The sequence below is a fragment of the Pseudonaja textilis genome, chromosome 4, assembly GCF_049901715.1.
Source record: "Pseudonaja textilis isolate UNSWEBS1 chromosome 4, rPseTex1.2, whole genome shotgun sequence".
NCBI classification, from domain to species: Eukaryota; Metazoa; Chordata; class Lepidosauria; order Squamata; family Elapidae; genus Pseudonaja; species Pseudonaja textilis.
The window spans coordinates 33978409-34005869 of NC_141993.1; the positions used below are offsets into that span (position 1 = coordinate 33978409).

The 27461-nt window shown below is 38.4% G+C and overlaps 1 protein-coding gene across 1 annotated transcript in view; it reads left to right on the forward strand.

Moving 5' to 3' along the window:
- Positions 1-27461, forward strand: part of ADAM12 (ADAM metallopeptidase domain 12) — a 287867-nt gene that overhangs the window by 162384 nt on the left and 98022 nt on the right. The window contains exons 5-7 of the mRNA XM_026704952.2: positions 884-960; positions 25397-25583; positions 27348-27413. Coding sequence (XP_026560737.2) covers positions 884-960; positions 25397-25583; positions 27348-27413 — 330 coding nt within the window. The remainder of the gene's footprint in view (positions 1-883; positions 961-25396; positions 25584-27347; positions 27414-27461) is intronic.

Consider the following 27461-nt stretch of genomic DNA (forward strand, 5'->3'; position numbering starts at 1 on the left):
CTTTCACAAAGGAGGTAGGGAGAGAGAGATTCTTTTGTTAAGGTGGCATTCAAAGGAGCTAGAAATGCTGTTTATGACACAAACATGATTTTATAACCAGATCCATAACTGGGGAGAAGGTATTAAATTTCATTGGCAATAGCATTAACCTTGAATTCCAGGCAAATTCGCAACTTTATTGACTATGTATCTTCTGTTATGGTTCTTTTGGTAAGCATCTGGATTTATTAAAAAGAAATACAATAACCTGCCACAAAGTGAAACAGGAGTGGCCTTCTGAAAGTAGAATTCCTTTTCATTCCTGTTCTTAATAACAATCTGCTTCCAAGTCAGCCCAGGATGATAAAAGATGCTTTCTCTTTCCTCTCCACTCTATTTCCCAGGATCAATTTCTTTGTGAAGCTGTAAAATAGGAAATGGTTTTATTACATTGTGTAGTATGCTTAATTATGTCTTATGGATCTGCATAATTTAAAATTTATATCTACAGCAAGTGCCTAAAGGTGAATGACAATATAATTTCCTCTGCTGTTTAATTTTACAAACTGTTCTCATCATAGGTTTCCGATAATAATATAATTTTAAAAAGCAGGCGTGTCCAGGAGAATTGCTTTAAATACTTGTCTGATCATTGTCTTTTGCGAATGAGGTAGAGCATAGATATTGCCTTGAGTTCATATAAATCGGGCATTAATCCCTGAAAAGTTGCATGCATTATTTCAAACTAGGCAGAAAAATGCTTTCAGCATGATTATTTCCTCAATCACTGGAATTCAGAACAGATCTTTATAATAATAATAATAAAGAATGGAACACATTAAACATCTGTACTAAGATTATATATGGAATATTGGAATTGATCCTTTTTTCTCTGTCTCATTAGAATCATTGCTTCTATCATGGCCATGTACAAGAATATGCTGAATCTGCAGTAATTTTGAGTACATGCTCTGGACTCAGGTAAGACAAAGTATTTGAGATTATGGGCATAAGATATAATAAAGTGCTGCCGGTCAATATTAATGCCTAGTCTAGATTTTGTAAGAAGCTCTTAAATGAAATTGAGATAAAGGTATTGGCCTATACTTAGATGGATGGCCACCTCTAAAGAGTAGAACATTTCAATAAAACAGGTATCTCGGGATCTCTTGCTCTCTTGCCTCCTGCTACCTTCTGTGATTTTGGGATCACCACAGAGGTCACTTGATCATCATAAACTTTTATGGTATACTTTTATCCCTTCAGGGATTCTCTCCTACTCTTTGTTCTTTTATCTGTTTTGTCCATTAGTTGCATTTCTCTGAATCTCCATTAATCTCTTTGAAACTATAAATATCCCTCTCTTTTTGTTGTCTGTGATAGGAATTGTCTTTCCTCTCTGCATTATTCAAAAGTTTTTGAGAGAAGTTCAAGTATGCTAGTATTGAATTATATATGGACAACAACCATAATAATATAAATTATGAATATTAAAAATGTTTAAATATAAAACATGAGCTGAATGGGGCACCAAAGTGACAATATTCATATGTCAAATGTTGTGATGCAAAAAACACGATTATGTCATTGACATGATGATATCATTGTAGGTATGTGTTGTTACATTGATACCATCCTGGTTTTGTAAGGATGCTATTGGTTGATTGCTACCATTTAGCAGATGCTGGAAACAAACAATCTGAGTGCTGACACTTGTTAAAAAATATTATTCGAATTTATCCCAAAAAGAGAAGCTAGGAATGAACTTTGTATTGCTTAAGGTAATCAACCTATTTCCTGAGAAATCTAAATGTCAACACATAGATGAAACTCTTCACATAGTATGTAAGATGTTTACTAATCTAGGGAAACTTGTATTTGAGAAACTGAATAAAATCAAGCAAATTTAATAATGCAGGGAAAAGTCACAAATCTGTTGGGAAAATTTTAATTGGTGTTTTTAATATCCTGGATCCAGTTCATGAATCTATATTTTATGTAGCCCATAGAACACTGGAGTTTGCTCACTAAATCATTCTGAGTTAATCATGATGTAATTTACTGTAAGTTTGCATTGTGGATATATTTAGAAAAGCAAGGTTGGAATTAAGTATAATTGTTCTTCATTTGCTTCAGGATGAATATCTTTAGTGTCATTGTGATATTGCCAATGATACATAACCAATTAAGGGGCTAGCTCAATATATTTAACATTTTCTGAAGTAGACAGTTATGAATATTTTGAGATTTTCCTCTCAGTTTGTTTTATCTTCATCTCAAAAAGCAACATTTAGTGATTCATATACCGTACCTATTCTTCTGCTTATCCTATTTAAATTCAGATCAATACAGCTGAGATATTCATGTGAGATGATATGTCACACAGAATCATCTGTTGTTTTAACTTAATAAACCTAATTCACAGCTTGGTAGCACCATTTAATCTTAATAACCTTTAGTCTTATAATATTAGAATCAGAGCTGGTTAATAATAACTAGCAAGCAATACAACTCATTTTCTAGGACTTAACAACTTATTGCATAGTCTTTTTTTCTATGGTTTAGGCCAAAAAGGGATTTTTGTTTTGTTTTCAGAAATATTCATAATACTATGTGTCATTATAATTGGATTTCTTTTGATGTTGATATGTAGTTTAATATTAGGACATTTGAACTCAAACACGTTTCAATAATGTTGGGGAGAAAATACATCTCGCTATAAACAAAGAAACAAAAGGAAGATATATTTACAGAGGCTTCAAAGAGTGACAGTGCAAAGAAATATGAAATGTTGCTGTGGGCCCTAAAGTTAAAGAAGGGTAGAGATCAAGGATTAATTAATTGTAAAAGTGTTTGTACCATTAAAAATAAGGATGAAGACATTTAAAAATTGAAAACCAGTCTGTAGTGTGATCTGAATAAGGCACCTTTGCAATACCTAAGGACAGTGATTTTACATTTGAATATACAGGTTTGTTTATCAATTAGAGAGAATCCTGACTGACTTCAAATGCTCAAGATCTATTTTTGGAAATTTATATGAGTATGATAAATAAAGGTAACTAAGGCCATTAATCATGATACCTATAAATTACATCCAGTCATGAAGGAATAGCATTTCTTACACTAATCATTGAAACACAAAGTTGAAGAAGAATAAAGTTTGTGGGCCACTGTGAGTATACTGTATATTGAACTGAATGGATCCTTGGCTTGATTCAGCAGAGTTCTTATGTTGTTATGCTAGATGCTGTGAAGGATTTCTGTAGAAACACATAGTGAAGAAACAAACATATAAGAGTTGAGAAGGAAATGTTTTTTTTAACGCCGTTGTAATTCTAACATATGGCAGCTTAATTAATGTATATTCTGATGGCCTTTATTTATTTATTTATTTATTTTCATTAACTAATTAGAAAGTCTTGCATAATAGGAATGTTACATTTTTTTAAATGAGGGGAAAATCACTATATGGTTGAGTTGTCTTGTTGAGGAAGTGGGGCCGAGGTTAGTAAGGTAATTGTCTACATAAATCCACAGCAGGTTACTTGTCTTCTATAGCTGTGTGAAACAGAGAAATAAATTGTACGACTCAGCTGGTAACCTAAAGATCCCTTTTATTTGATTACAGCTTGCCTGAGCCTATATGACATTTCATTGACATTTTCTAAATTAAGGAGTTCATGGGTGTCCATGGGGGTGGGCAAAAGGGGGAAGACAAATCAGTAAAGGTGAATAGCAATGACATTGGACAATTCGCATACATATTTCAGACAGCAAAATGGAACTACATAATGGTGGCATTTGTATAATGTCATCACACAAACACTGTCATCTGAGAGTTCTTCCACCTTGTGGTGGACACTGCTGATTTTTCCAGACTGCAGATTTTTTTTCTAATTTTTTTTCTCCTTGACCTTGTGCACATAAACCTGGAAGCTGAAGTCCAATATAGCAGGAAGACTTCATGTTGAGAAAGATTTCCAATTATTATTTCATTTCTTCCTATCCTTAGGTTGTAAAAACCATTTTAAATCACAAAATGCTAGCTTTTGAAAGCTTATTAAATTAAGGAAAGTACGTTCAGATTCACAGCTGCAGTTATTTATTTACTGTGAACATGTGTATGTGTACATCACCCCATGATATTTATTGAGAATTTTTTTCTCTAGTAGGATAATTCATAGACATATATAAATGGAGAGTTTGGTAATGTTGCATCCACAGATATATCTTTTTTATTTCAAAATCACAGCGCCCCTCACAATATTTCATTTTTCTCTCCTGAAGTCTGAAAATTATTTTTAAAATTCAGTTCTTCAATATCTTGGAAAAGAATCCTGAAATGCTGTATTTTTGGCATAATGATATGATATGTTGATAAGATATGGTACAATGTGGTATATGATATAATACATTATATTACTTACCAGCCAGGGCATAAAACAAGCAAAAGAAGCTGTAAAAAGATAATGAAATATGGAGAGAGACCTGGTCAATAGAATTGCTGGGAATCAGGCATGGTTGAATGGATAGTATCCTTATCATAATATTTGGTTCCCTCCACCATGCATAATTATTTGATGATACCTGAAAAATTTTCAAGCTCTGCTTAAGGTCTTCATGCAGCACTACGTGCTACACTAAGCTTGAAGGAACAGGAGTGCATTTATTCTATAACCATTTTATCTGCAGTGTTATTTGAAAAATCCAGCTAAATGTTATTGAAGCTAAGCTCCTCTCTTTGCTTTGTTCTACATTTTTTATCCATTGTCTGTACAGGGGGGAAAAAACCTGTACATAAATCTTTTGCTGATACCAAGATTATAGTACCATGATTCCTAACTGCAAGACTTTTAATCTTATTAGTGCTATCACTCACATTTTAACTCAAGGTTTAAATTCCTGGATAGCAGACATAAAAGCCCTGCTGGATAAATAGGATTTGCAGTATGAAAGATTTAGTGTGCGTAACTAGTGTCTCTTGATAACATGATGAATATGCACATCCTTTTCTTTGGATGCTAAATAGATTTCAGGATGCTAATGTGTATCCTCTATATTTATGAAAATAAAATGAATTCATTATACAGGAAAGGCATTTAAAATGAGAATACAAGTTTTGTACTTTGCACACTGAAACAAAACCTTAGAAAGCATGCAGAAAAGAACTAGGAAGCAGTAATATCAAGGATGATCAGAATTTCAGATATGAATCTACTTAAATATATACCACAATAACAGCAGGAACAACAACTCAAATTAACCTATTTTTGGATTGAATAAAATGACAGGATGATTGAGTCAGAAAGAGCTCCTCTCTTGAAAGAAGATTTCCTGCCAGTTACTCTTTATTATGAAAGGCTGGTTGAGATCTAACCTTAACTGGTGGTCATCCAACTCTAGTGGACTGAATATGCAAAACCAAAGCTGTGCTTTTCATCAAGGGATGATACCAACACGGGTGGAAAATCAATTGCCATTCCATTAAGTAAGTAAATTTCCTCCTATTTCTAGTCATCCACTTCCCTGATACAGCAAATATAAGAGGTCACAGCCCAATCCCAGAAAGCTACCAGTACAGTCATCAAATTAGCCAGCTGCAAAAAGAACATATTATTCCCAGCATCCATTAAAATTTTTAGTGCTAAAATGCTGAGCCTATTGTTGTTCAAACACCCAGTTTAGTGCATAGTCTGATGATTCACGTTTTGACATCTAATCAATCATCAAAACTTTGCTGCAAGTTTCCCACTCCAGTGAAAATGTGCTACTTTGGAAGGAACTGGGTTGCCCTCTATAGCAGCTCAAAAGATCTCTTAACTGAGATTCTGACAAAAACATTTTGTGTGTGTGTGTTCTTTAGGTGAAATGCTGGCCCAGCTTATTTTGGAAAAGAAGTTTACTTCCACACAGAAGAACATTGCCAACAATTTGTCCTTCTGTGACTTTTCTTACACTTGTTCTTAAAAGTATTCAGAACAGACAAAGTCATTGCCAATAATTAACAGACAATCTTTGACCTGGATAAATAGAATGGCAGATCTATTTGTGGGACCATCTTGATCCCATTGTTTCTACTCAAACCACCAGTTCTAGCACAGAGACATGTTCCAAGTTGTGATATGGTTGACCACATAAATAAGTAAATAAGTAAATGAAATCCCATACTATTGACTCAATGACCTATTCCATAATTTGCTTGTGCTCCTCAATTATCAATATAGGATACTTCCACTTCATAGAGGAGAGCATTTGCTTTAGGAAGGCTCAGTGTCCAACAGTGAGGAGATACAATAACATCCCTAGTGGAGACCATTTCTCCATTTATTCTGTTTCTGCAGTTGAAGCCATACCCTGTCCTATTTACCAGGCTTGGTGTGTAGAGCTTACAATGCTATTCCTTACTCATTGCCCTGACTCATTTGAAAATAGTCGTGTATTTTTTTACTTGCTAACTTGTCCATTGAAATGTTCAGGGTTAGGGTTAAGGAACCAAGTTTTATTCAATTGCAATTGCTATTAGAAGGCTCTATATTTGATTTTTATGCTAATTAAGGACACTGAACTTCCATGTCTGTCTGCCTATATATCCATCTACATATCTGTCTCTTTTTTCTGTATTGAATTCTATTTAAGTCTATTACTTTATTTTACTTAGTTTTATTTATTAAATTTATTTGCCACCCATCTTGTTTTGAAGTAACTCTGGGTGGATTATAGCAGGAATCCCCAACCCCTGGTCTGTGAACTGGCAATGGTCTTTAGCATGCCAGAAATGGCTGCGTAAACAAGCAAAGCCCCATCCACAGAGTGGAGGCAGCACACAAAACCACACACCCTCTGGTCCATGGAAAAACGTCCCTCCATCGACCAGACCCTGGTGCCCAAAAGGTTGGGGGCCATTGGCTTACAGCATTAAAATTCTTACGGTAGTAGTAATCGGAATAGACAAAGCCCTGCAAATAATTAAACCGATAGTCTTTGATGTGGAGAAATAGTTATAGATAAATAGAATAAACAAAGAATAAATAAAAATTGTTAGAGTGCTATTACTAATCTCCTTATATAATCTGAGGTGTTTTTTGTGTTGCTATGTACTCTCTTCTGCCTCTAGCTCTAAATTAATGTAGTAATAGTAAAGATGAAGATAAAAATATCTTCAAAAGGTGAGAAAAAAGGAACTACCAGCTAATCAGGTAGGCATCAGTAAGTGGTAAGAATCTAAAACAGCTCATAAAACAATTGATCTGTAAACATCTGGGAAGCAGTATTTTTCCAGCATCTTACTGCCCCTGGATTGTTTCCTAAACTTGAAACTTCTGATTCTACCCAGCATAGTTGGCCTGATGAGTATCCGTGTAGAAGAAACAGCTTTGGGCACTTCGGCCTGCCCATCTCCTCTGCCTTGGAATCCAGAGAGCCTCCTGGGATGACCAGATAATGGGGGAGGCCTCAACTTTGCAACTTTTCCTTCAGGCGGGGTTCATTTGAGAACAGCCAACTGTTTGCTTCACATCCCAGAAGGTTCTTCAGCTCCAAAGAAAAAGAAGAGCCAAAGAAGCTTCTGGGACGAGAAGCAGAACACCTTCCAAGAAAAACAAAGGAAGTCCACTTGCCTCTTGGGGATAAAAAAGCACCTTTGGGACAACCAGAACAGGATGAATGACTGAGAATCCCCATTGTTAGTTGGAACTATAAATTAAGATTGCCCAAGTGGGTGCCTGTGAATTAAGGTTGGAAAAGGGGCTGCCAGATTCCTGGATTTCTAACACCCTAGAATGACCCAATTCTCCTGCTTTAGATAAGCATGGATAGCTTCAGAATACAGCTCCACTCATCAGAGGACATTACATGAGTCTTGGTCACTTGTCTCCATTCAATCTTGATAGATTCTCAATTTTTTCTTCACCGTGGACCCCTTCTAAGCACCATTTGTGGCCACTGACTCCAAAGACTTAAGATTTAAATCCTGACATTTCCTCAAGCCTTCATGTATGACATTGCGTTCCCCCCCACCCAAGCAGGGTTAGACATGATAGACAAATCCCAAATCCAAGCTTCTCTGTTTGTAAAAGTAACCCCACTTCCATCATTAAAGACTCGACTTGTGGTGAATTTAATGGGGTTGCACTGACTTTTAAAGACCTTCACCCCTTAGTCAGATGATTGTCTGTACAAGCAGGGACATCCTATTGGTTTGCCATAACTCCAAACCCTCATCTCCTGTTTTCCTCTCCTAATTAAAGGAAGACCGCAGGTTCAGAACCACTGTGATAAAATATAGTGGTTGAAGCTTGGAGCAATTTCCGTCTTTGTGCTGTAAGTGGTGCCAGTTGTGATGGCCCTTTGATAAAATTGAGAAACGGTTGGAGAAAATGTTTCAGTCATCTCAAAAGCATTGCTCAGAAGGCAGGAAGAATACAAGAATACAATACTCTTAGCAGGAAGGAGCTCTTCCATACTCAATGGAAACACCGGGTTGGCTGCACATATCTGGAGAGAACCAGCCTAGAAGTAAGGAGAAATTTCCTGACTGGGAGAACAATGAATCCAAGGAACAGCTTACCTCCAGGAGTTGTGGGTGCTCCACCACTGGAGGTTTTTTACAAGAGACCGAAACAACCCTTTGATGAGACTTTGTTTCCTTAGTAGGTAAATCCTGAATTACTCTGCCTGGTGTAGCTGTTTCTCAATGTGATTATGCCTTTCCATCTTCTATGATTGGATGGCAGCATATTCAAGGATCCTAATATAGGTCAAAGTCTTCTAGGTCTAGGACAGGATAAGGGAGTCTGTTACAGGCTTGGCATAGGGCCTGCAAGCATCATGTTTTACTTGTGGATGCTGCTTCCTGGTTTTCCTAATCCAGAAAAGACTCTTGAAACAGAATCTTGACATGGTGGTAAATCCACAGTGCTGCAAGAAACTCAAAGTTTATAAAAATATTTTAGAATCTGTTATTCTTAAAAATAGATTTCTTTCTTTGGCTCAACTTCTTTTTTTCCACACCAAATGGAAATTTCTGCTAAGTTTTTTTTAGCATTCTGACTTGTTTTTATAGGATACTGAATCACTTAGGTTGTCGTTTCTTCTTTGCAGTGCTTCCTGGAAAGATAGAAGCTTTAATGAAGCCTTCTAAAAACAATAATTAAATTTACCAACAAAGCAAACATCTCCATCAACAATGGTGTCATAGATATAAAATATTTGCAGTTGCTAAACACTCTGCAGTGATCTGTGAGAGTATTTTAAAAAGTGTTGCTTTCTCTTGATCAGTAAAAGGAAACTTCCCAAATTCCATTTATGATGTCTATAAAATAACATGGTTTGGGTTTTAGATAGGGGTTATTTTATGCTATTTTATACCATCTTATGAATGTATGTGTATGGCTTGGTCACCAGTTAGAAAAAAAAATACTGTTGTGCATCATGGGTATGACACCATTGTTGATGGAGATGCTTGCTATATTTCACCCAATAAGATCTAGAAAATGGAAACAGCCCCGTCATCTTTCAACTATTAATTAATAGTTAAGTACTGTTCTAAAAAACTGGTGTAGCCATTGATTGTATCTGGAAAAACATTCCCAAGCTCATAAAATGATATGAATAAATTAAGTGACTTCTTCACAGTTTTCTGAATTTGGACATTCCAAGTGAGGCTTAGGTCCAAGGAATATGACAGCTGTTCTGGTGCCACACTTGGTAGAGGTTATAAGTGATAAAGTGAAAAAGAAGTGGTCATTGCCTTTATAGACATCAATCCTAAAATCTGCTAGTACTTCTGAAATGCTTTGAGACATGCTAGCATAATCTATTGTGGGTAAACTAAAACTACCCCATAATGTACATTCACTGAAATCTATTTTCACCTTAGATAGTGCTGTAAATTAGTGCAGTGCTGTAAATTAGTGCAGTGAATTATAGAATTTCCACAGAAGACCTTCACTTGTGCTGAAGATATTTCTATTAAATCATGCATAGTGACCATCACTTAATTAATTATGATTCTCCTCTGGTGTCTGAGAGTTTGGATCATTAAATAAATTTCATCAATGAAAGATGAAAAGGTCTCCTCATTCTACAACTACTCCCCATTATGGACTATTGCCATATTGGTTGGTGTCATGTCTTTCTGGAACTTAAAATAGTCATGGTACAGAGTACCATTTAAATATCATTATTTCTCCTAAGGATATAATCAACTTGTATTAAGTTTTCTTTGTCTTCATTATCTTGAACTTGTTTTTCTGAACATCCTGGGACTATCATTTTAGTCTTTATATCATTAAGAGGCTAACAATAATTTCACTATTTTTATCAAAAGTTTCAGTAGGTTATGGTGGGACTGGAACATCTTCAAATGGGAATTGGCTGAAAGTAGCTTCCATTTAAGTGAGATTGCTGTGGTAGAAATACTGATAGCAAATTATTCAGGATATTGAATTTAGAGATAATTCTGCTTCAGCTTTCACAGGGAGGACTTTAGAATGATTTATTGGAGCTTCTTCCTCCCATCCATTTTCTAAACCAGTTGCATATATCTCAAAAGTTTGTTTACCTTGGAGACACTCAGTAAAGGATTACTTTGCATGCCATTTTAATCACTGCTAAATTCTCTGCTGTAAGCTTTATTGTTATTTACACAAGTACCTCTTATTAGTATTATACAAAACAAAATGAACTGATTGCCCATGAAAACCTGTGAGTGTTTTATTAATTAATATTCCAGATATTATGGACTCCTACAACCTTCTTTGGCCTCAGAGGAGCTGTGTCATTCCCCTGGTGGAGCCTGACTCTGAGGAAGAGGAGGAACAGCCGGCAGGGAGTGAAGTGTGGCTCCGGAGGTTGTGGAGGAGGCTGGGGAAGGGCAGAGACCGGCTGAGAAGTTAGAGGAGGACCCAAGGCCATCCCCTATCTATCCTAGAGCATGCAGGGAGGAGAGGATAAGGGAGAGACATGGTCTCCTCAGGAGGAGAGGGCCTTGATCCTCTTCATGGGCTGCAAGTGTGACAACTGAATAAGAGTTTGGGCCTGCATACTGGTGAACGCTGGAAACAAATCATGTAAATATCTCTAGTTTATAGTTTCTCTCTGAGTTTGGCGTCCTTCCCAGTGTGTATTATCTGTGGACATTCTCCAGCCCTTATCTTGCCTGGTTGTGTTGCTTTTTTCCTTCTTCACATAACTGTGTGGGAGTTTTTTTTGTCTTCCGTCAAAGATATTCCGAGCTTGGAAGCAAACTGAAGGAATAAAAGGGGCTGTTTTCTGTGACTGTGTTTGTTTTGTATCCCACCCTGGGTCATCACAAGCTGGCTTATTGCAGACCTTTCTATATGCTATCTTGTTTCATTTGGGGCATTGCTGTTTTTAAATTTTTGATTTTTCTCAATGTTGATATTAAAAATTCAGATTTGTTTGGTGTAGTTAGCAGCCTTTTTTCACTTGTGTTGTCTTTAAATGACAACACATTCTCAATTGTTATATTAGAGGCTGTTTGTCTGGACTTGTGGTGTACTTTTTAGTGTTGTTTATTTGTTTGTTGCCCATCATTCCAGATTCAAGAATTATTTAGAGCAAGCCATCTATGAAACTATCTACCTCCTTGATTCTTGCAAACTAAAAGAAAATGAAGCTAGAATGAGATACAGGTAGTCCTTGACTTACAATTGGTCATTCAGCCACCATTCAAGGTAACAACAGATCTCCCTGGGAGTACTTACAACCCAGATTCAAATTTCCAATGACTGCAGGCACCCTGGTCACATGACTGCATGTCAGGCACTCGGCAACCAGTCTGTATCTGCAATCATGTGGCTTCATTATATGCCGCTTTTGCTGAAAACCAGCATTAAAATTTCTATTTTTGGCCAAACCAGTCCCCAGGGAACCATTGGTTCATCTACTGACCATGGAGTTCACCTAACGACTACCACAAAAAAGGTTATAAAATCCAATTGACAACATGGGTAATCCAATTTGAAGTAGTCACAACTTAAAACCAACATGGCACAGTGGTTAAAATCAGAGGTGATATTCAGCTGGTTCGCACCGGTTTTGCCAACCCGGTAGCAAGAATTTGGCATGGGTTGCGGAACTGGTAATAACTTCTGGCTGGCCAGGCCCCTGAACTGGTTCCCCAGTGGCCAGTTGCCCAGTTGCCCCATCCACCCAATGCTCACTCGCGTGCACAGCTCACCCACCCCTGCCACTCACCCCGCCCAGTCACTCCTCCCTTCTTATGTGGCACACTGGGCCCTCATGGCTTGCCTAACCTGACTTCCCCACATGGTGCCTATGCCCCAACTGAGCAGCCCTGATCTGCCTGCTTACAGGTAAGCCTGCGAGTTGCGCTAGGCCATCGCCTACTGCCCAGGGCATTTCCGGGCCTCTCACCCACTGCCCAGGGCCTTTCTGGGCCTCCCCCACACCACCCAGGGCCTTCCGGGACTTTCTGTGTCTCCACCCCACTGCCCGGGACCTTTTCAAGCAGGAGGAAACCAAGGTGGGGCTAAGTTTTCAGGCCAGTCCAGAGGGCAGGGGGGCAGTGGCGGTGGCAGTTGGCTATTGGAAACAGTCCCAGAAGTTCCCGGTCTCCCTTTCAGGACGCCTCCACCCCAGCAGAGCGGAGAAAGTGAATGGAAAGCCATTTGCCTTTTGGGGCACATCTGCGCCGCTTTCCCATAGCTGCACTGCCGCTGCCACCGCCCCCCACTCCTCTGCTCTCCACACCACTGCACCACCCACACCACCACCGCCGCTGTTGTGCCCTGCTTCTCATAGCTGTGCCGCACCCACTGCCCCCACTGCCGCCACTGCCCTTTGGCTTCGAAAGGGGTGTCCTGGGGCTGCTGCTTTCTTCATTGTCCTGCCGCTCACTGTTCTGAAGTTTTCCCAATAAGTTCTTCTCAGAAAAGGTGTGTGTGTGAGAGAGAGAGAGACAAGGAAGGAAAAGAAAGGAGGGGGGAAGAGAGGAATGGCAAGAAGGAAAGAGCAAGAAAGGAAGAAAGAGAAAGAAAGAAAGAAAGATACAGGAAGGGAGAGAAAGAAATGAAGAAGAAAAGAGAAAGAAAGAAAGAAAGAAAGAAAGAAAGAAAGAAAGAAAGAAAGAAAGAAAGAAAGAGCAAGAAAGAGGAAGGGAGAGAAAGAAAGACAGAGAAAGAAAGAAAGAAAGAAAGAAAGAAAGAAAGAAAGAAAGAAAGAAAGAAAGAAAGAAAGAAAGAAAGAAAGAAGGAAGGAAGGAAGGAAGGAAGGAAGGAAGGGCAAGAAAGAGGAAGGGAGAGAAAGAAAGAGAGCAAGAAAGAAGAAGAAAGAGGAAGGGAAAGAAAGAAAGGGAGAGAAAGAAAGAAAGAAAGAAAGAAAGAAAGAAAGAAAGAAAGAAAGAAAGAGGAAGGGGAAGAAAGAGAGAGAGAAACAAAAAAAGAAGGAAGGGGGGAAGAGAAAACTCTGTGCTATTATTTTTAATTGTTCCATTATTTATTGTATATTAATATTTTGCACTGTCCCTACACCTAGATTATTTTACTGCCTTTCTTTTGCCCAGGTATTTTTCAGGGTTTACATGTCAATAGTCCAGAGCCTAAATACAGGTGCAGTTAACAGAGTTGAAAGGGACTATGGAGGTCTTCTAGTCCAACCCCCTGCTTACGCAGGAAAACTGAGGATGCCAAACTCTGAGTAGAGGTCCTGGGAAAGGTGTCAGAATAAGAGAATAACATTTAGAAGGGACTTTGCGGGAAACTCTATGCCATTTCAGAGAAATGGCTGTCCAGTCTTTTGTTAAAAACTTCCAGTGTTGGAGCACCCAGAACTTCTGGTGGCAAGCAATTCCACTGGTTAATTGTTCTCACTGGTCAGGTAGTTTCTCCTTACTTTTAGGTTGCTTCTCTCCTTGATTACTTTCCATCCTTCTGGTGCTTTGGAAAATACATTGCCCCCCCTCTTTCTGGCAGCCCCCTAAAAGCCTGTTGCCTATCACCTTCTTGGGCAAACTATGTGAGCCATTTCCTCCTTTCAGTGGTCCATGATAGTACATCTATAGTACGTAGAAAATAAAGTCAAAAAAAGGTGAATAACATTTTTACAAAACTATAGATATGTTGAGGCTGGGTGTGACAAGGAATGACTGGGAGGGAAGGGGCCAGGCGATGAACCCCTTGATGTGAGTGACATTGAGTTGGCCACACCCACCCAGTCGCATGACCAGCAAGCCACACAACCAGTCATGTGACCACCAAGCCATGACCACCCTGTCACATGACCACCCCGTCACATGACTACCCCAGTCACATGACCACCAAGCCATGCCCACCCAGTCATGTGACCCTAAGCCATGCCCACCAAATAAGCCACGCCCACAGAACCAGTAGTACAAAATTTTGAATCCCACCATTGGTTAGAATGCAGTACTGCAGATTATTTCTGCTGGCTGCTAGGAATTTTCCAGTTCAATCTCCCCAGGCTCAAGGTTGACTCAGCCTTCGATCTTCCTGAGGTCGTAAAATAAGGACTAAGATTGAGGGGGGGGGGTAATATGCTGACTCTGTAAACCTCTTAGAGAGGACTGTAAAGTACTGTGAAGTGGTATATAAGTCTAAGTGCTATTGCTATGAGCAAGTTCCATTACATTGTAAACCAAGGATTACCTATATATCTGATCCAAGATTTGCCAGAGTTCCAAATTACGTTATTATTCAAATATACTGTAGCTCAACATAAGCATTTGTAAACCAATAGTACCATTACACTCTTAAATAATTTGTTTAGACTGCATGGAAGGTGACAGGAACTTAATAAAGGTGTGAAAGATCCATAAGTATATGCAGACAGTCCTTTTCTTTATGATATCCCATTTTTCCATTCCATGATCAAAAACTAAAATAAAAATAATATTTCAGGTAGTCATCGACTTACAGCTATTTGTTTAGTGACTGTTTAATGTTACAATGCACTAAATGTTTAATGCACTTAAAAAGTGACTTATGACCATTTTTCTCACTTAGAACTATTACAGGATCCCTTGATCATGTGATCAAAATTTGTATGCTTGGCAACTGGCATGTATTTATGACAGTTGTAATGTTCCAGGGTCATGGGATCACCTTCTGTGATCTTCTGGCAAGAAAAGTCAATGGGGAAGCCAGATTCATTTAACCACCATGTTACTAACTTAAAAACTGCAGTGATTCACTTAACAATTATGGCAAGAAAAGTCATAAAATGAGGCAAAACTCACTCAACCATCTTGCTTAGCAATGGAAAATTCGGGCTCAATTGTGATTGTAAGTTGACAACTACCTATACAGGATTCTTGTCTTCTATCCAATTGTGTCTGGTTCTCAAAAACTGGCTGGAGAAATCCCTACAGTTTTCTTGGCAAGCTCTGAAAGTGGTTTCTCATTGCCTTGGCCCATTCCTTGGGCGGAGAGAAAGTGACTGGTCCAAGGTCACCCAGATGGTTTTGTGCCTAAGGTGCAGTGGTGGGATTCAAACATTTTTACTACTGGTTCTGTGGGAGTGGCTTGGCTAGGTGGGCGTGGCATGGTGTGGCGTGGTAGGGGAAGGATACTGCAAAATCTACATTCCCACTCCACTCCAGGGGAAGGTTACTGCAAAATCCCATTCCCTTCCCACCCCACTAACCTGCTTTCCAGCTTCGTTCTACTGTGCAGGGCAACAAAAGAAGACCCAGCCAATCAGCTGGGACTGGGAGGCAGAGAATAGATGGGGCGGGGCCAGTATTTGCCGGTTCTCTGAACTACTCAAAATGTCCACTACTGGTTCTCCAGAAATGGTCAGAACCTGCTGAATATTACCTCTGCTAAGGTGGAACTAGGATTCTCACAGTGTGCTGGTTTCTAGCCTGATGCCTTAACCACGACACCAAATTGGCTCTAATATTATACTATACATTTACAAAACAAGATGAAAAATTAATATAAGAGGAGGACATTAAATTATTGTGATCTACACAAGGCATAAGTGGCCAGGCTAAACTGAAATCTCATTCAAGCTTGTGTTTTCCAGTGGTAATTGCAAACTGAACAGAATTTGGTAGATTTCATATAAATCTCTACAGATCGATCCATTAGTAGAAAGTTCACCACCTTCATTTCAGGGCAACCCATGCATTTAAGTAAGGAGAGGAAGAATATTAACCTGGGACACCAAGCAAGGCAAAGCACAATATTTCACGTAGCAAGTTAACGTGATCATGAAGATGGTTTTCCCCAAGGTGAGGCCATTGCCCTTGAGATGTTCTGATTCCTGCAATTTTCTATTTGCTGACACTGTTTTCTTCTTCTTCAAGAAACAGCTGCATTAAAGGTAGCAAAGAGTTTTCAAAGCATTGAAAATAGACCAAAGACTGCATGAAGTCACCCAATGTCTCACCCTTATCTAACACAAATTTGAAATGAACACTTAATCAGGCCTTAAGTGTTCATTTATTAAGGGAAAATTCCATTGCATGTACACTGTAAATGAACAAAGTATTCTTGCTTTTATTTTTAAAACTTGTACTTCAAGTTTTAATTTTTCTGTGGTTCATGATTAGACAATTCTTCCCATTTACCTTTTTGCATATTTGCAAATAGGAAGAAATAAAATCTGATAAAATTAGATATATTAATCATTGTTTCCATAGAATAAAATACTTTGGAGTCTTCTAATCCTGCACAGATTGCATAACATTAGGGTACCTAATACTGTAATTATTACAATTCTAAAATCTGTCTCTAAAATGTAAATGATATGAATGGACATCTGGATTCTTCCATTGTATTAAACATGTTGAAATATTTTATCAATGGATTCCCTTTTCAACGTTATCCATGTGTAGTAAAACATGTTGTATTGGAATAATGGGCCGTCTGTAGCTTATAGTTTACTATTAGAAAAACTACTCTTAAGAGTAAGTAGATTAGTTAAAGAACACAAAGAAACAAAAATATGTATTGTTAAGATGCTTCACTAATGTAGGATTGTTCTCAAATCTAGCATGGCTATAAAATAGATAATATTGTATAGGTCAACGATGGTGAACCTTTTTGATATGGTGTGCCGAAAGTGCACACATGTGCGTGTGTGTCAGCACCCACAATGCAATGTGCCCCCCCCCGTGCATGGGCATGCAACACCCCCACTCTGCCCCTTAGGTACACTGCACATGTGCGTGCCTCCCAGCTGATTTTCAGCCCATTTGTGTTGTGGTTAGCCAGCAGCATGTGCAGATGGCTCCGTAGAGCGAGAACTCAGAGTGAACTGCTGCTTTCAGAGATTGTGGGGCTGACAGCAGCAATGAGGAGGTTCCCGAGGTGTCTATGCCAAGTGTGCATGCATGCAGGATTGCTCGGAGGAAAGAACAGTTACAACAGCATAGGCGACTGGGGAGTAAGGCTGCAAGGTAATGGCCCCTCCTTCAAGAAGATAAAAGCCAGCAGTGAACGAACTCACTTTGTAGAGGGCAAAGAAGTTTTGCCTCATGGACATTACAGTTGGTATTTGAAGACTCTTGTAAACTATTTCTTATCTATTGTTTTTTGGCAGACTTGAAAAAACTTGGCAAGGCTCTTTCTTGTCGGAGCTAATTAGCTGGAAGCAGCCTTTTATCTATGAAGAAACAGGATGCTTAGCTGAAACATTAAAAGGTTATACTGCTACCTTTGTCTTGTGTTTGCTCTCTTGGAAGCAGGTTTGGGTCAGAATGATTTGTGGCCGTTTTCGCCCTCCTGGAGGCTTGTGGAAAGCCTCTGCAACCTTGGGAGGCCAAAAAATGGGCCTTCCGGAAATACCAGAAGTGCCTGTTTTCAGCCTCCAGAGGGCCTCTGGAGTCTGGGAGAGGCCATTTTCACCCTCCCAAAGGCTTCAGGGAAGCATCTGGAGCTTCAGGAGGCTGAAAACAGGCCCATTTTGGCACTTCTGGTATTTCCGGAAGGCCCATTTTTCGGCCTTCTGAGCTGCAGAGGCTTCCCACAAGCCTCCAGGAGGGCAAAAATGGCTTGAAACCAGCTGAAAATCAACTGGGAGGTGCACGCATGCGCAGTGCAGGTAAGTTTGGCTGGGGCTCACGTGCCCGCACAAATGGCTCTGCATGCCATCTGTGGCACGTGTGCCATAGGTTCGCCATCACGGGTATAGGTTAATTTGGGCAGTGATGCTTTAGAGCATTGCCCCCCAACCTTTTAAGCACCAAGAACTGGTTCCTTACAGAGAGGTTTTTTGGCGGACCGGAGGTGATGTGGTTTTGTGCTCTGCCTGCATCTCACGTGTGTGCTGATGGGGCTTTGCTCATTTGAACAGCCCAGTTTCTGGGGCAGCGATCTGCGGACTGGGGCTTGGAGACCCCAGTTTTAGAGAACACAGCACTCTATTAGAAAGCCACAAAGTGGAGGTGGGTGCATACAAAACTGGATAAAGTATCCAAAAATAATTTTGGAGGAAAAATCAGAGTTTATCAAAGTGTTGGAGAAAAGATTTTTTTAAAAAAAACTGGGAAAGCAAAAATATAAGTGCTTCTTATTTTTAATTTCAGATACAATAGTCAAAATGAGATTTGTAAATTTCACCTTTTCCAATTACTTTGATATAATGCAATCAAAACAAATGGAGGACCTGAACTGTATCTCCTTTGCTTTCTTTTATGCTATAATAGTCTACCACAGCATTCCCTGTTGTTTGATTTCTCCAAAGGTCATAAGTTCAGATTGCAACTCTCTGATACAGCTATGACTGAATTAGCAGATGGACACAATGTTTCCAATGTGCTGAAACAGGGTGAATCTAAGGGCATGTAAGCGAGCTTTCTAGCACTTCTTATGACGTCTTTCCTTTCTGCTGTAATTTCATGGCTGCCATGGTACGTTCTTACAATCTAATCCACTGTCTTTCAGCTTGACAATTTTACAACATGGTGGGCTTGAAGTCCATATGTCTTAAAGTGCCAAGTTTGAAAAACACAGGTCTAATCCTAATAAAGTGTTACCAACAGAATTTGGCATTATGGCAAAAAAAAAAAAGTACTCATTTGATTTATATATGTTAGTTCCCAAGGCATTGCATAGTTACCACAAATACTACTACTACAACAACAAACAAACCAAAAGCGTGTGGTAGAAATACATAGAAGCTCTTAGAACATGTTCCAACACAGTGGGCTCCTTCAAGGATCACATAACAATATCACTGTAGAAAATTTTCTGCTGGTACCTTGTGGTTTTATTTCATTATTTCTTTCATTATTTCTTTCATTGCCATATTACTGATGCATTTTCCTTAGAAGCGAGGTGGGATTCTACAGGTTCGCACCTATTCTCTAGAACCGATTAACATTCTAAGCAGGAGAACCGGTTGTTAGAAGAAACTACTGGCCTAATCCTGTAAGGAAGGCAGGAAGGAAACATTCTGGTGTTGCTTACAGAAACTGCCTCTCCGTTAACCCTTATTACATTCTTGGCAGGACTAGACTTCCTGTCTCTGGAACTTCTCTGGAGGTTTTTTCCCCTCCTTTACTGGTACTTTGCTTGTGTGGAGTGACCATTTAAAGTTACAATGGCACTGAAAAAAGTGACTTATGACCATTTTTCACACTTACAACTGTTGCAGCATCCAGGTGTCATGACTACACAACACATGCGTTTGAATCGAAGCCACAGCAACCTGAAGGATGGCATTCCTCTTCATCAGAATAAACTCTGTATCATAATAATATGCGCGGTCTATGTAAAATGCTGTGAGGTGACGCTCTACGCATTAACCACGATTCATGTGATTGAGTTCATATGAATAATTATCATTAATAGTGGTAATAAGGGGTAATAAGGGTAATCAGGGGTAATGAAGGGTAATGAGGGGAAATTATTATAAATATCAAATCCCAGGAAACTCGGGTTAGATCCAACTTTATTTTGTTTGCTTAGCTATTATCTTGGACTCCTTGCAGAGGAAGGAATAAACAATAAGCTTTTGTGTTACCAAATACTGAAGTGAAGAGTGTCTGATTTTCTCCCTGCATTTGTGCCAAAGAGTAGCTGAGTGGAAAGTTGGATCTCATACTTCCTAGAATATTTCGTTACCTGTGATATTATGGCTGAAGGTACTGCTGTTGACGGAGGTTTTGAGGACGTTTTGGAGGTGGATGTGGATAATGCTGTTGGGGGGCCTGGCGTGGTGCCTGAGCAGCCCTCAATTTAGTTGGATGATAATGTGGTGTCTTTGGAAAGTGGACAAACAGATAACATGAGTTGTGAAGAGGATCCTCAGCCTGTGGTACAGCTGAAAATCTGGAAGGAACGAAAATTGGGATTGGAGTTGAGGGATGATATGAGGGGAAGGTTTCGCAAGGGAAACTTCCCACTTTTATGCCGCTGCTCTCTGGGACATTTGAGAAGTGGAGGGAATGACGGATTGCTGACGAAAATGAATGTAATACTTCTACAACCAGTTTAAACGCTAGTACATTGGAACTGCTCCGTGTCAAGTATGGTGACTTAAGCATTCATGACTCTACTCCCCAGACCATTTGGACAGTCCCGGAAGGGGATTTAGAATGGAAGACACATCTTTCTTTAGTTCAAGTGCCAGAGATAGCAGGGATATGAGTAGGAGGAGGTCAGAGGGAGCATTTTCTATGAAAGTAGATGAATCATTAGCAGATGTAGTAGGAGTATCAGGAAAGAGTAAAACCTCTAAACCAGTCCCAGGTTCCAGGATTGAATTTAGGAATGCGCAGATGGGGAATAGACAAACAATTCACTCCTGGGGTCCATCAGACACATCTGGATATTGGCGCCAAATAATGGTTTGGGGTGGTCCTCCTCCTATAAACACTTCCTTTGATGGGAACCCTGATAAGTTAGCATTATTTGTAAGCCAAATTGTGAACCACCTAGAATTATATTCAGATTGCTATCCTTCTCAATGGTCTATTAAAGTTGTGATAACTACAGTGTTAACAGGTGATGCTGCCAATTGGGCTGCAGAGTTGCATAGTGTGCATGCAAAGGAATTGATTGATGTTGGTTTGTTTTTGGATGCACTCAAGGTTCAATTTGAAGATAGGTCAAGGATACATCAAGTGTCCATCTATAGAACTAAATAATAGAAAACAGGTGACTTGCATTCCTAGTGCCACAAGTAGCAATTTACCAAGTGGTGTCATGCCCCGTGGTACAAAAGAACGGACAGTTACCTCCGAAAGATCTCAAGGGGTGTCACAAAAAACAAACACGGAGGTAATGACAAATAGGCATGAGAGGAAAACACCTGATGGCAAACAACTAGCCAAGGTAGTCTCGGGGTTATATGATAGTGGAGATGACAGTCCAGATGAGGATGATTTGGTGCATAATCCTGTGTGACCATTTGTTATACCAGTAGTATTGGAAAAACTAACAAGCAAATTGAGGGGTCAGTATGGAGCATTAATCGACACTGGATGTACTAGATGTTTACTTAGTAAAAAAGTGGTAGATGAATTACAGTTAGCAGTGGAAGAACTGCCCGAACCTATGCATTTTGAAAAAGTGGACGGTTCATTATTAGGTGAGAGTCCTGCTACAATAAAGACAACCCCTATCAAACTAGAGATAGGGAGTCATTGGGAGTCTTTACGATTTATTGTAGTACAGATGAGGGAGGTACTATTTTTAGGTCTAGTAAGGTTAGACAAATGGAAGCCCACAATATGGTGGGAAGACAGTTTTAGGAAGTTACGAATTGCAGTTGGTCCTATGTCCCCTCCATATATAAATAATAGGGAAGTTGTAACAGCTATAGACAATTCTGAAGAACTACGTTATCCAGAAGAATATAAAGACCTGACAGGTGTGTTTAGTGAAAAGGAGTGTGAAACATTACCACCACACAGAACAACTGATTGCACCATTGATTTAATTCCTGGAGCAAAATTTCCAAAACTAAGAATGTATGCCATGACTCCAAAAGAGATGGAGGAAATGAGACAATATATAGATAAAAATTTGGCACGTGGATTTATTCAACCCGGGAAATCACATATAGCTGCCCCTGTTTTATTTTGTGAGAAAAAAGATGGTGGATTACGTCTTTGTGTTGATTTCCGCAGGCTCAACGCTATTTGTATAGACAATGTATATCCTTTACCACTAATCAACTATTTGTTAGCAACGTTAGCGACTGGCAGGTATTTTATGACATTGGACTACAAGAAACCTACTATCAAGTTCAAATATGAGAAGGGGATCAATGGAAAACTACTTTTAATTGCCCCTTTGGAAGTTTTCAGTTTAACATTATGCCATTCGGGTTGCAAGGGGCACCCACTGTCTTCATGCAACTTATAAATAAAGTATTACAGGAACATTTATATCGTGGCGTTCTAGTATATTTAGGTGATATTTTAATTTATACTAGAACAATGGAGGAACATGTGGCCTTAGTGAGGAAAGTTCTGAAAAAATTATTTGATGCCAAGTTATATGTGAAACTTTTGAAGTGCAAGTTTCACTGTACACCATTGGATTATTTGGGGTACAGAATATCCAATAAAGGAATAGAAACCGAGAAAACTATCCCCTAAACAAGTAAGATGGGCTTTGTATTTTAAACATTTTGATTTCCAGGTGCAATATGTTCCAGGAGGTAAAAACTTCATGGCAAATGCACTATCTAGACTACCTCAATACAATGTGTCTAGAGACGAAGCTATTCAGCCCATGATTTCTGTAGGACTGTCAACCGAACAAATTCAGATGTTGACTACAAAAGAGATAACCAAAAAGGAATTACAAGAGGCTACAAAAATGGATGTATGGATAAAAACAAATAATACTGCCTGTTTAGATAAAGATGGGTTGTATTGGAGAGGGGATAAAATGTATGTTCCATCAAATTGTAGGAAAAAGATATTATCCAAATGTCATGATGTAAGGCAGGCTGGACACTTTGGATTTTTAAAAACACTACATTTGGTTAGGTGGCAGTTTTGGTGGCCACATATGAGATCAGACATTGAACAGTACATTAAAGAATGCCACATTTGTGCTGCTATGAAACTTCAAATAGGAAAACCTTTAGGACTATTACAAACTGTATTGGATCCAAACCAGCCATGGCAAGATATAGTCCTGGACTTTATTGTGGAGTTGCCCAGTAGTAACAGATATACAGTAATCTGGACTATTATAGACTTGTTTTTAAAACAAGCTCACTTTATACCATGTAAAGGACAACAAAATTAGCCAACCTGTTTATAAAACATGTACATAGACTACATGGCACACCCAGGAGGATAATTTTGGATAGAGGTGTGCAATTCACAGTACAATTTTGGAGGGTGTTTGTATGCCTTTTAGGATGCTGTCAAGGTCTTAGCTCTGCATACCATCCCAGCAACAATGGTGCTTCTGAAAGAGCTAATGCGATGATTGAAAGGTATTTGAGATCATATACATCTTACCAACAGCAAGAATGGGCTGATTTATTTCCATTTGCTGAAGAAGCATATAATAATGCTTTACATGAAAGCACAGGATATAGCCATTCCAGGTAGTAAATGGGATATAATTTGTACCAATCCTTGATTCACAATGTGATGAACAACAACCCATAAATGTCCAAATGTGGCCGAAAAAAGTTCAGGATAGTTGGGATAAAGTAAAAGAGACTCTCAATAAAACAGCACTAGAATATAAATAACAAGCAGAAAAGAAAAGAAAAGAAAAGAAAAGAAAAGAGTATAAAGCATTCAAACCTGGTGACTATGTTTACCTATCAACTAAATATATAAAATTACACCTAAATAGTCACAGAAGGAGGTTTTTTTCCCCTTGACATTTTCTTAAAGGGGAAGGGTTGTTTTAACCTTTTTACACTGCTGTTGGGAGGAAGTACTCTGGAAATACTTCTTCTTGACTAGCTAGAAAGATTGACCTTCAAACGTGAGTTTACATACCCTTTCTGAATTTTGGTCTAAAACTGTTTTTTGGTGAAGTTTAACTCTGTGCTTGGTGATGTTTAATCCTGTGTTTATTGATGGGTTAATTTTCCCTATTCAGCTTTATTTGGAAGAAAAAAAGATTAATCTCTGTTCCTGAAAAGAAACTGGTTTGAGAAATCTGCTAGTTCCTGTGTCTATTTGTTCTGGTAATTGGTTTAACAAGCAATAGCTATTGTTGTGATTTAATTATTTGTATTGTGTTTGAATTTTTTCCTGCATCATGGTTTCTTTTTCTACCTGGGGAGGGAGTCTTCCTTCACTGCTTTAGTGGCATCTGGCACTGTCCTGTTGGGGTGTACTTCCAAGAGGCAGGATGCAAGCTTGGCACTGATTTTTTTTACTGACTTCTGGGGGGCATGTGACCTTTCCTTAAATCTGGATGGTTTCTTGTGAGGTGAGTGAGACCAGCTGGTGTCTTTAAGTGGTACAAATGGATCTAAAGATTGCTTTTCCCCATGTGCTCTTTCTGGAGAGTTTAAACGACCTCTCAGCTAAAGGGTTTCACTTTATGAGCAAAAGTTGGCTGCTGATAGTTATCATTGCATTTTAATTATTTTAATTTCTCAAGGTACTCTGGCACCCTGCCTGATTTGTAACTCTGGCTTGCAGGTATTTTTAATCTGAAGATTGGTATTTAGGACAGCTTTATGCAGGCAAAGAAGCTTTTTGTATTTTTGTACAGATAATCCTTGATTTACAGCAGTTCATTTAGTGACCATTCAAAGTTACAATGGCATTGAAAAAAATGACTTATGACCATTTTTCACACTTACGACAGTTGCAGCATCCCCACTGTCATGAGAGGCCAGGCGAGAAGAAGTGTCCCTTGATGTGAGTGATGTTGAATTGGCCATGCCCACCCAGTCACATGACCACCAAGCCACACCCACGCCCACAGAACCAGTTGTTAAAAAATTTGAATCCCACCCTCGGATCACTGTCTTAAAACAACTGCAGACAGCTGTATCGCTGATGATAAATTATGTGCACACCTTTCTTCTCTATCTTCTCAACACACCAATTTGAATTTTCCCTTAATTACTTTGATTTAGTAAACTGACCCAAATTCCTATTTTTATATCCATAATTCTTGTTTTGTAATATTCTTGGGCTGAGTGGTCCACAGGATGAAGGCTAATTTTATAGGCAGTCATGTTAACTAAAACAACTGAAAATCTGAAGTGATGATAATGCATTACTATGAAGCATAAATATACTTTGATGCCAGTCTCCAGTGTTTAAATACAAGGAATAATCGTTTTTTCAAAGTAATGGACTGTACACCAACATTACAAATTTGCAGAATTTTCTTTGTACATTTTCAGACTTTAAATATATAGCATATTGCCTCTTTACAAAAATATCATTTGGTTGCAAATAAAATATAAACTAAATACAATAAAGGAATTTTTCATTTGTATTTTTTTTATATCACAGGGGTATTATTTTTTTTGAAGATAGAGCCTACATTTTGGAGCCACTGGAAGGTGCTGTGAGTGAACATATAATCTATAGACTAAAACACCCAAACCTAATCCTGGGTACATGTGGCCATCATCTCAATCTTACAGGCCTCACTTTGCGGGATACTGCACAGTTTATTGCACAGACATTTACTAGCAGAGTAAGTGACAATTTAATTTAATTTTTTCATGTTTTAGTTGATTTAATTTAGTTTTCTCACATTTTTATAGTATATATTCAGACAAATGTGGTGTTATGGCTCAAAATTGAGGTGCCAGCTGATAAAAGTATATGTGTTTGTCTGTTTGTTTGTAGAACTCCCAGGGAGAAAAACAGCCTCCCACCAACAATGCAGTGCAAGTTACTGTATATAAAGAGGGAGCAAACCCCACACCAGGACTGATGATATTATGTAGTTGGGTAATGAGATGTTTGCTAACAGACAACCAAGCTCAGAGAGCACCAAGGTCTTCATATTTAGATTACCACACTCCTAATAATAGAAGATCAGATCCATAATTTACAAAAATAAAAGCTTACCTGTTGTGTATTTTGGAGTGATGTTCTTGAAAGTAACTACTTTTTGTAAGTGATTAATAATGATGAATGGACTGATGTCTTTTAGCCAAGCATAGTGTCTCTTCTAAAATACTTGCTAAAGATTCTAAATTCAGTATGTCAGATTGAGATGATTTGGAAATCAAAGAACAAGAAATTTTTAGAACAAGAAATCAAATTGGACTGCTCTATTTATTTGTAGGAATTGTAATAGGAATGATTTTTAACATGCACCACACTAAACACTATTTAATTTGATACAATAAAAGCTTTAAGTGATACATAATACATACTGTTGAAAGTTCCTTTAATTTTTTTAATTGCTAGAAAATGGATCATTCCTCTTTTTTGAGCAACAAATGCCCATAAATCTTCAGCTAAGAAATTGATTATGCTACAGTAAGCAGCAAATAAGTGAGGACCTCTACACAAATAAAGCATGCAAATAAAAAAGAACCAGGAAAAATAAATGTTTTTTAAAATGCAAAGAAAAAGAATCAGAATATATAATATTCCCCATTGTAACTATGTGCATATATCTTAAATTAATTTTATATTTATAATTTCACATATACATTTATGTTAATATATGTTTCACATTTTGGGAGTTGTTTAAGGCATGTACTTGTAAATGTATCACTTTTATTCATGAAAATATATCTGAATACAATAAGTGTATAAACAACTACACTGCTTTGTAAAGTAGGTGCTATTTGCATAGGTGGCGCAGTGGTTAGAATGCAGTACTGCAGGCTACTTCTGCTGACTGCCAGCTATCAGCAGTTCAGTAGTTCAATTCTCACTGACTCAAGGTTGACTCAGCCTTCCATCCTTCCAAGGTCAGTAAAATGAGCACCCAGATTTTGGGGTGCAATATGCTGACTCTGTAAACTGCTTAGAAAAGGCTGTAAAGCACTGTGAAGCAGTATATAAGCCTAAGTGCTGTTGCTATTGCTATAAATTGAGGTATAAGAGTGGTAGAATTCATGGAAATATCCCATGTTTAGAGTATGATATGGCTGGTGTGGTTGTTATAGCAGCTTTTAGAGTATAGAATGATCTATAGGTGATATGTTAATTTTGAAAAGTATCAAATTTTATTCAACACTGAAGTACAAATGAGTAATATATCCAGAATATGATATTTGAAATAACCTTGGTGCTTATTAAAGCTAAGGAAATTTTGATTTTCCTTTTACCTGGATGCCCAATCCGCCTTCAAAATGATTGGTTAATTTTTTTTATCAATAAATTATTTGTAATATTTAAGTTGCTTGGTAATACAGCACTGTGGTGGAAAGATATACGTGGAAATGTAGATCTTCTTAACACAATAACAGCTCTTATCTCATGCTTGTTTTGATAGCACAAAAGAGAAACTCTAAAATCCACCAAGTATGTGGAGCTCGTTATTGTGGCTGATAATCGTGAGGTAAGCAAAAATTAAAATTAAAAAAGATTGTGGGTATAAAAACATACA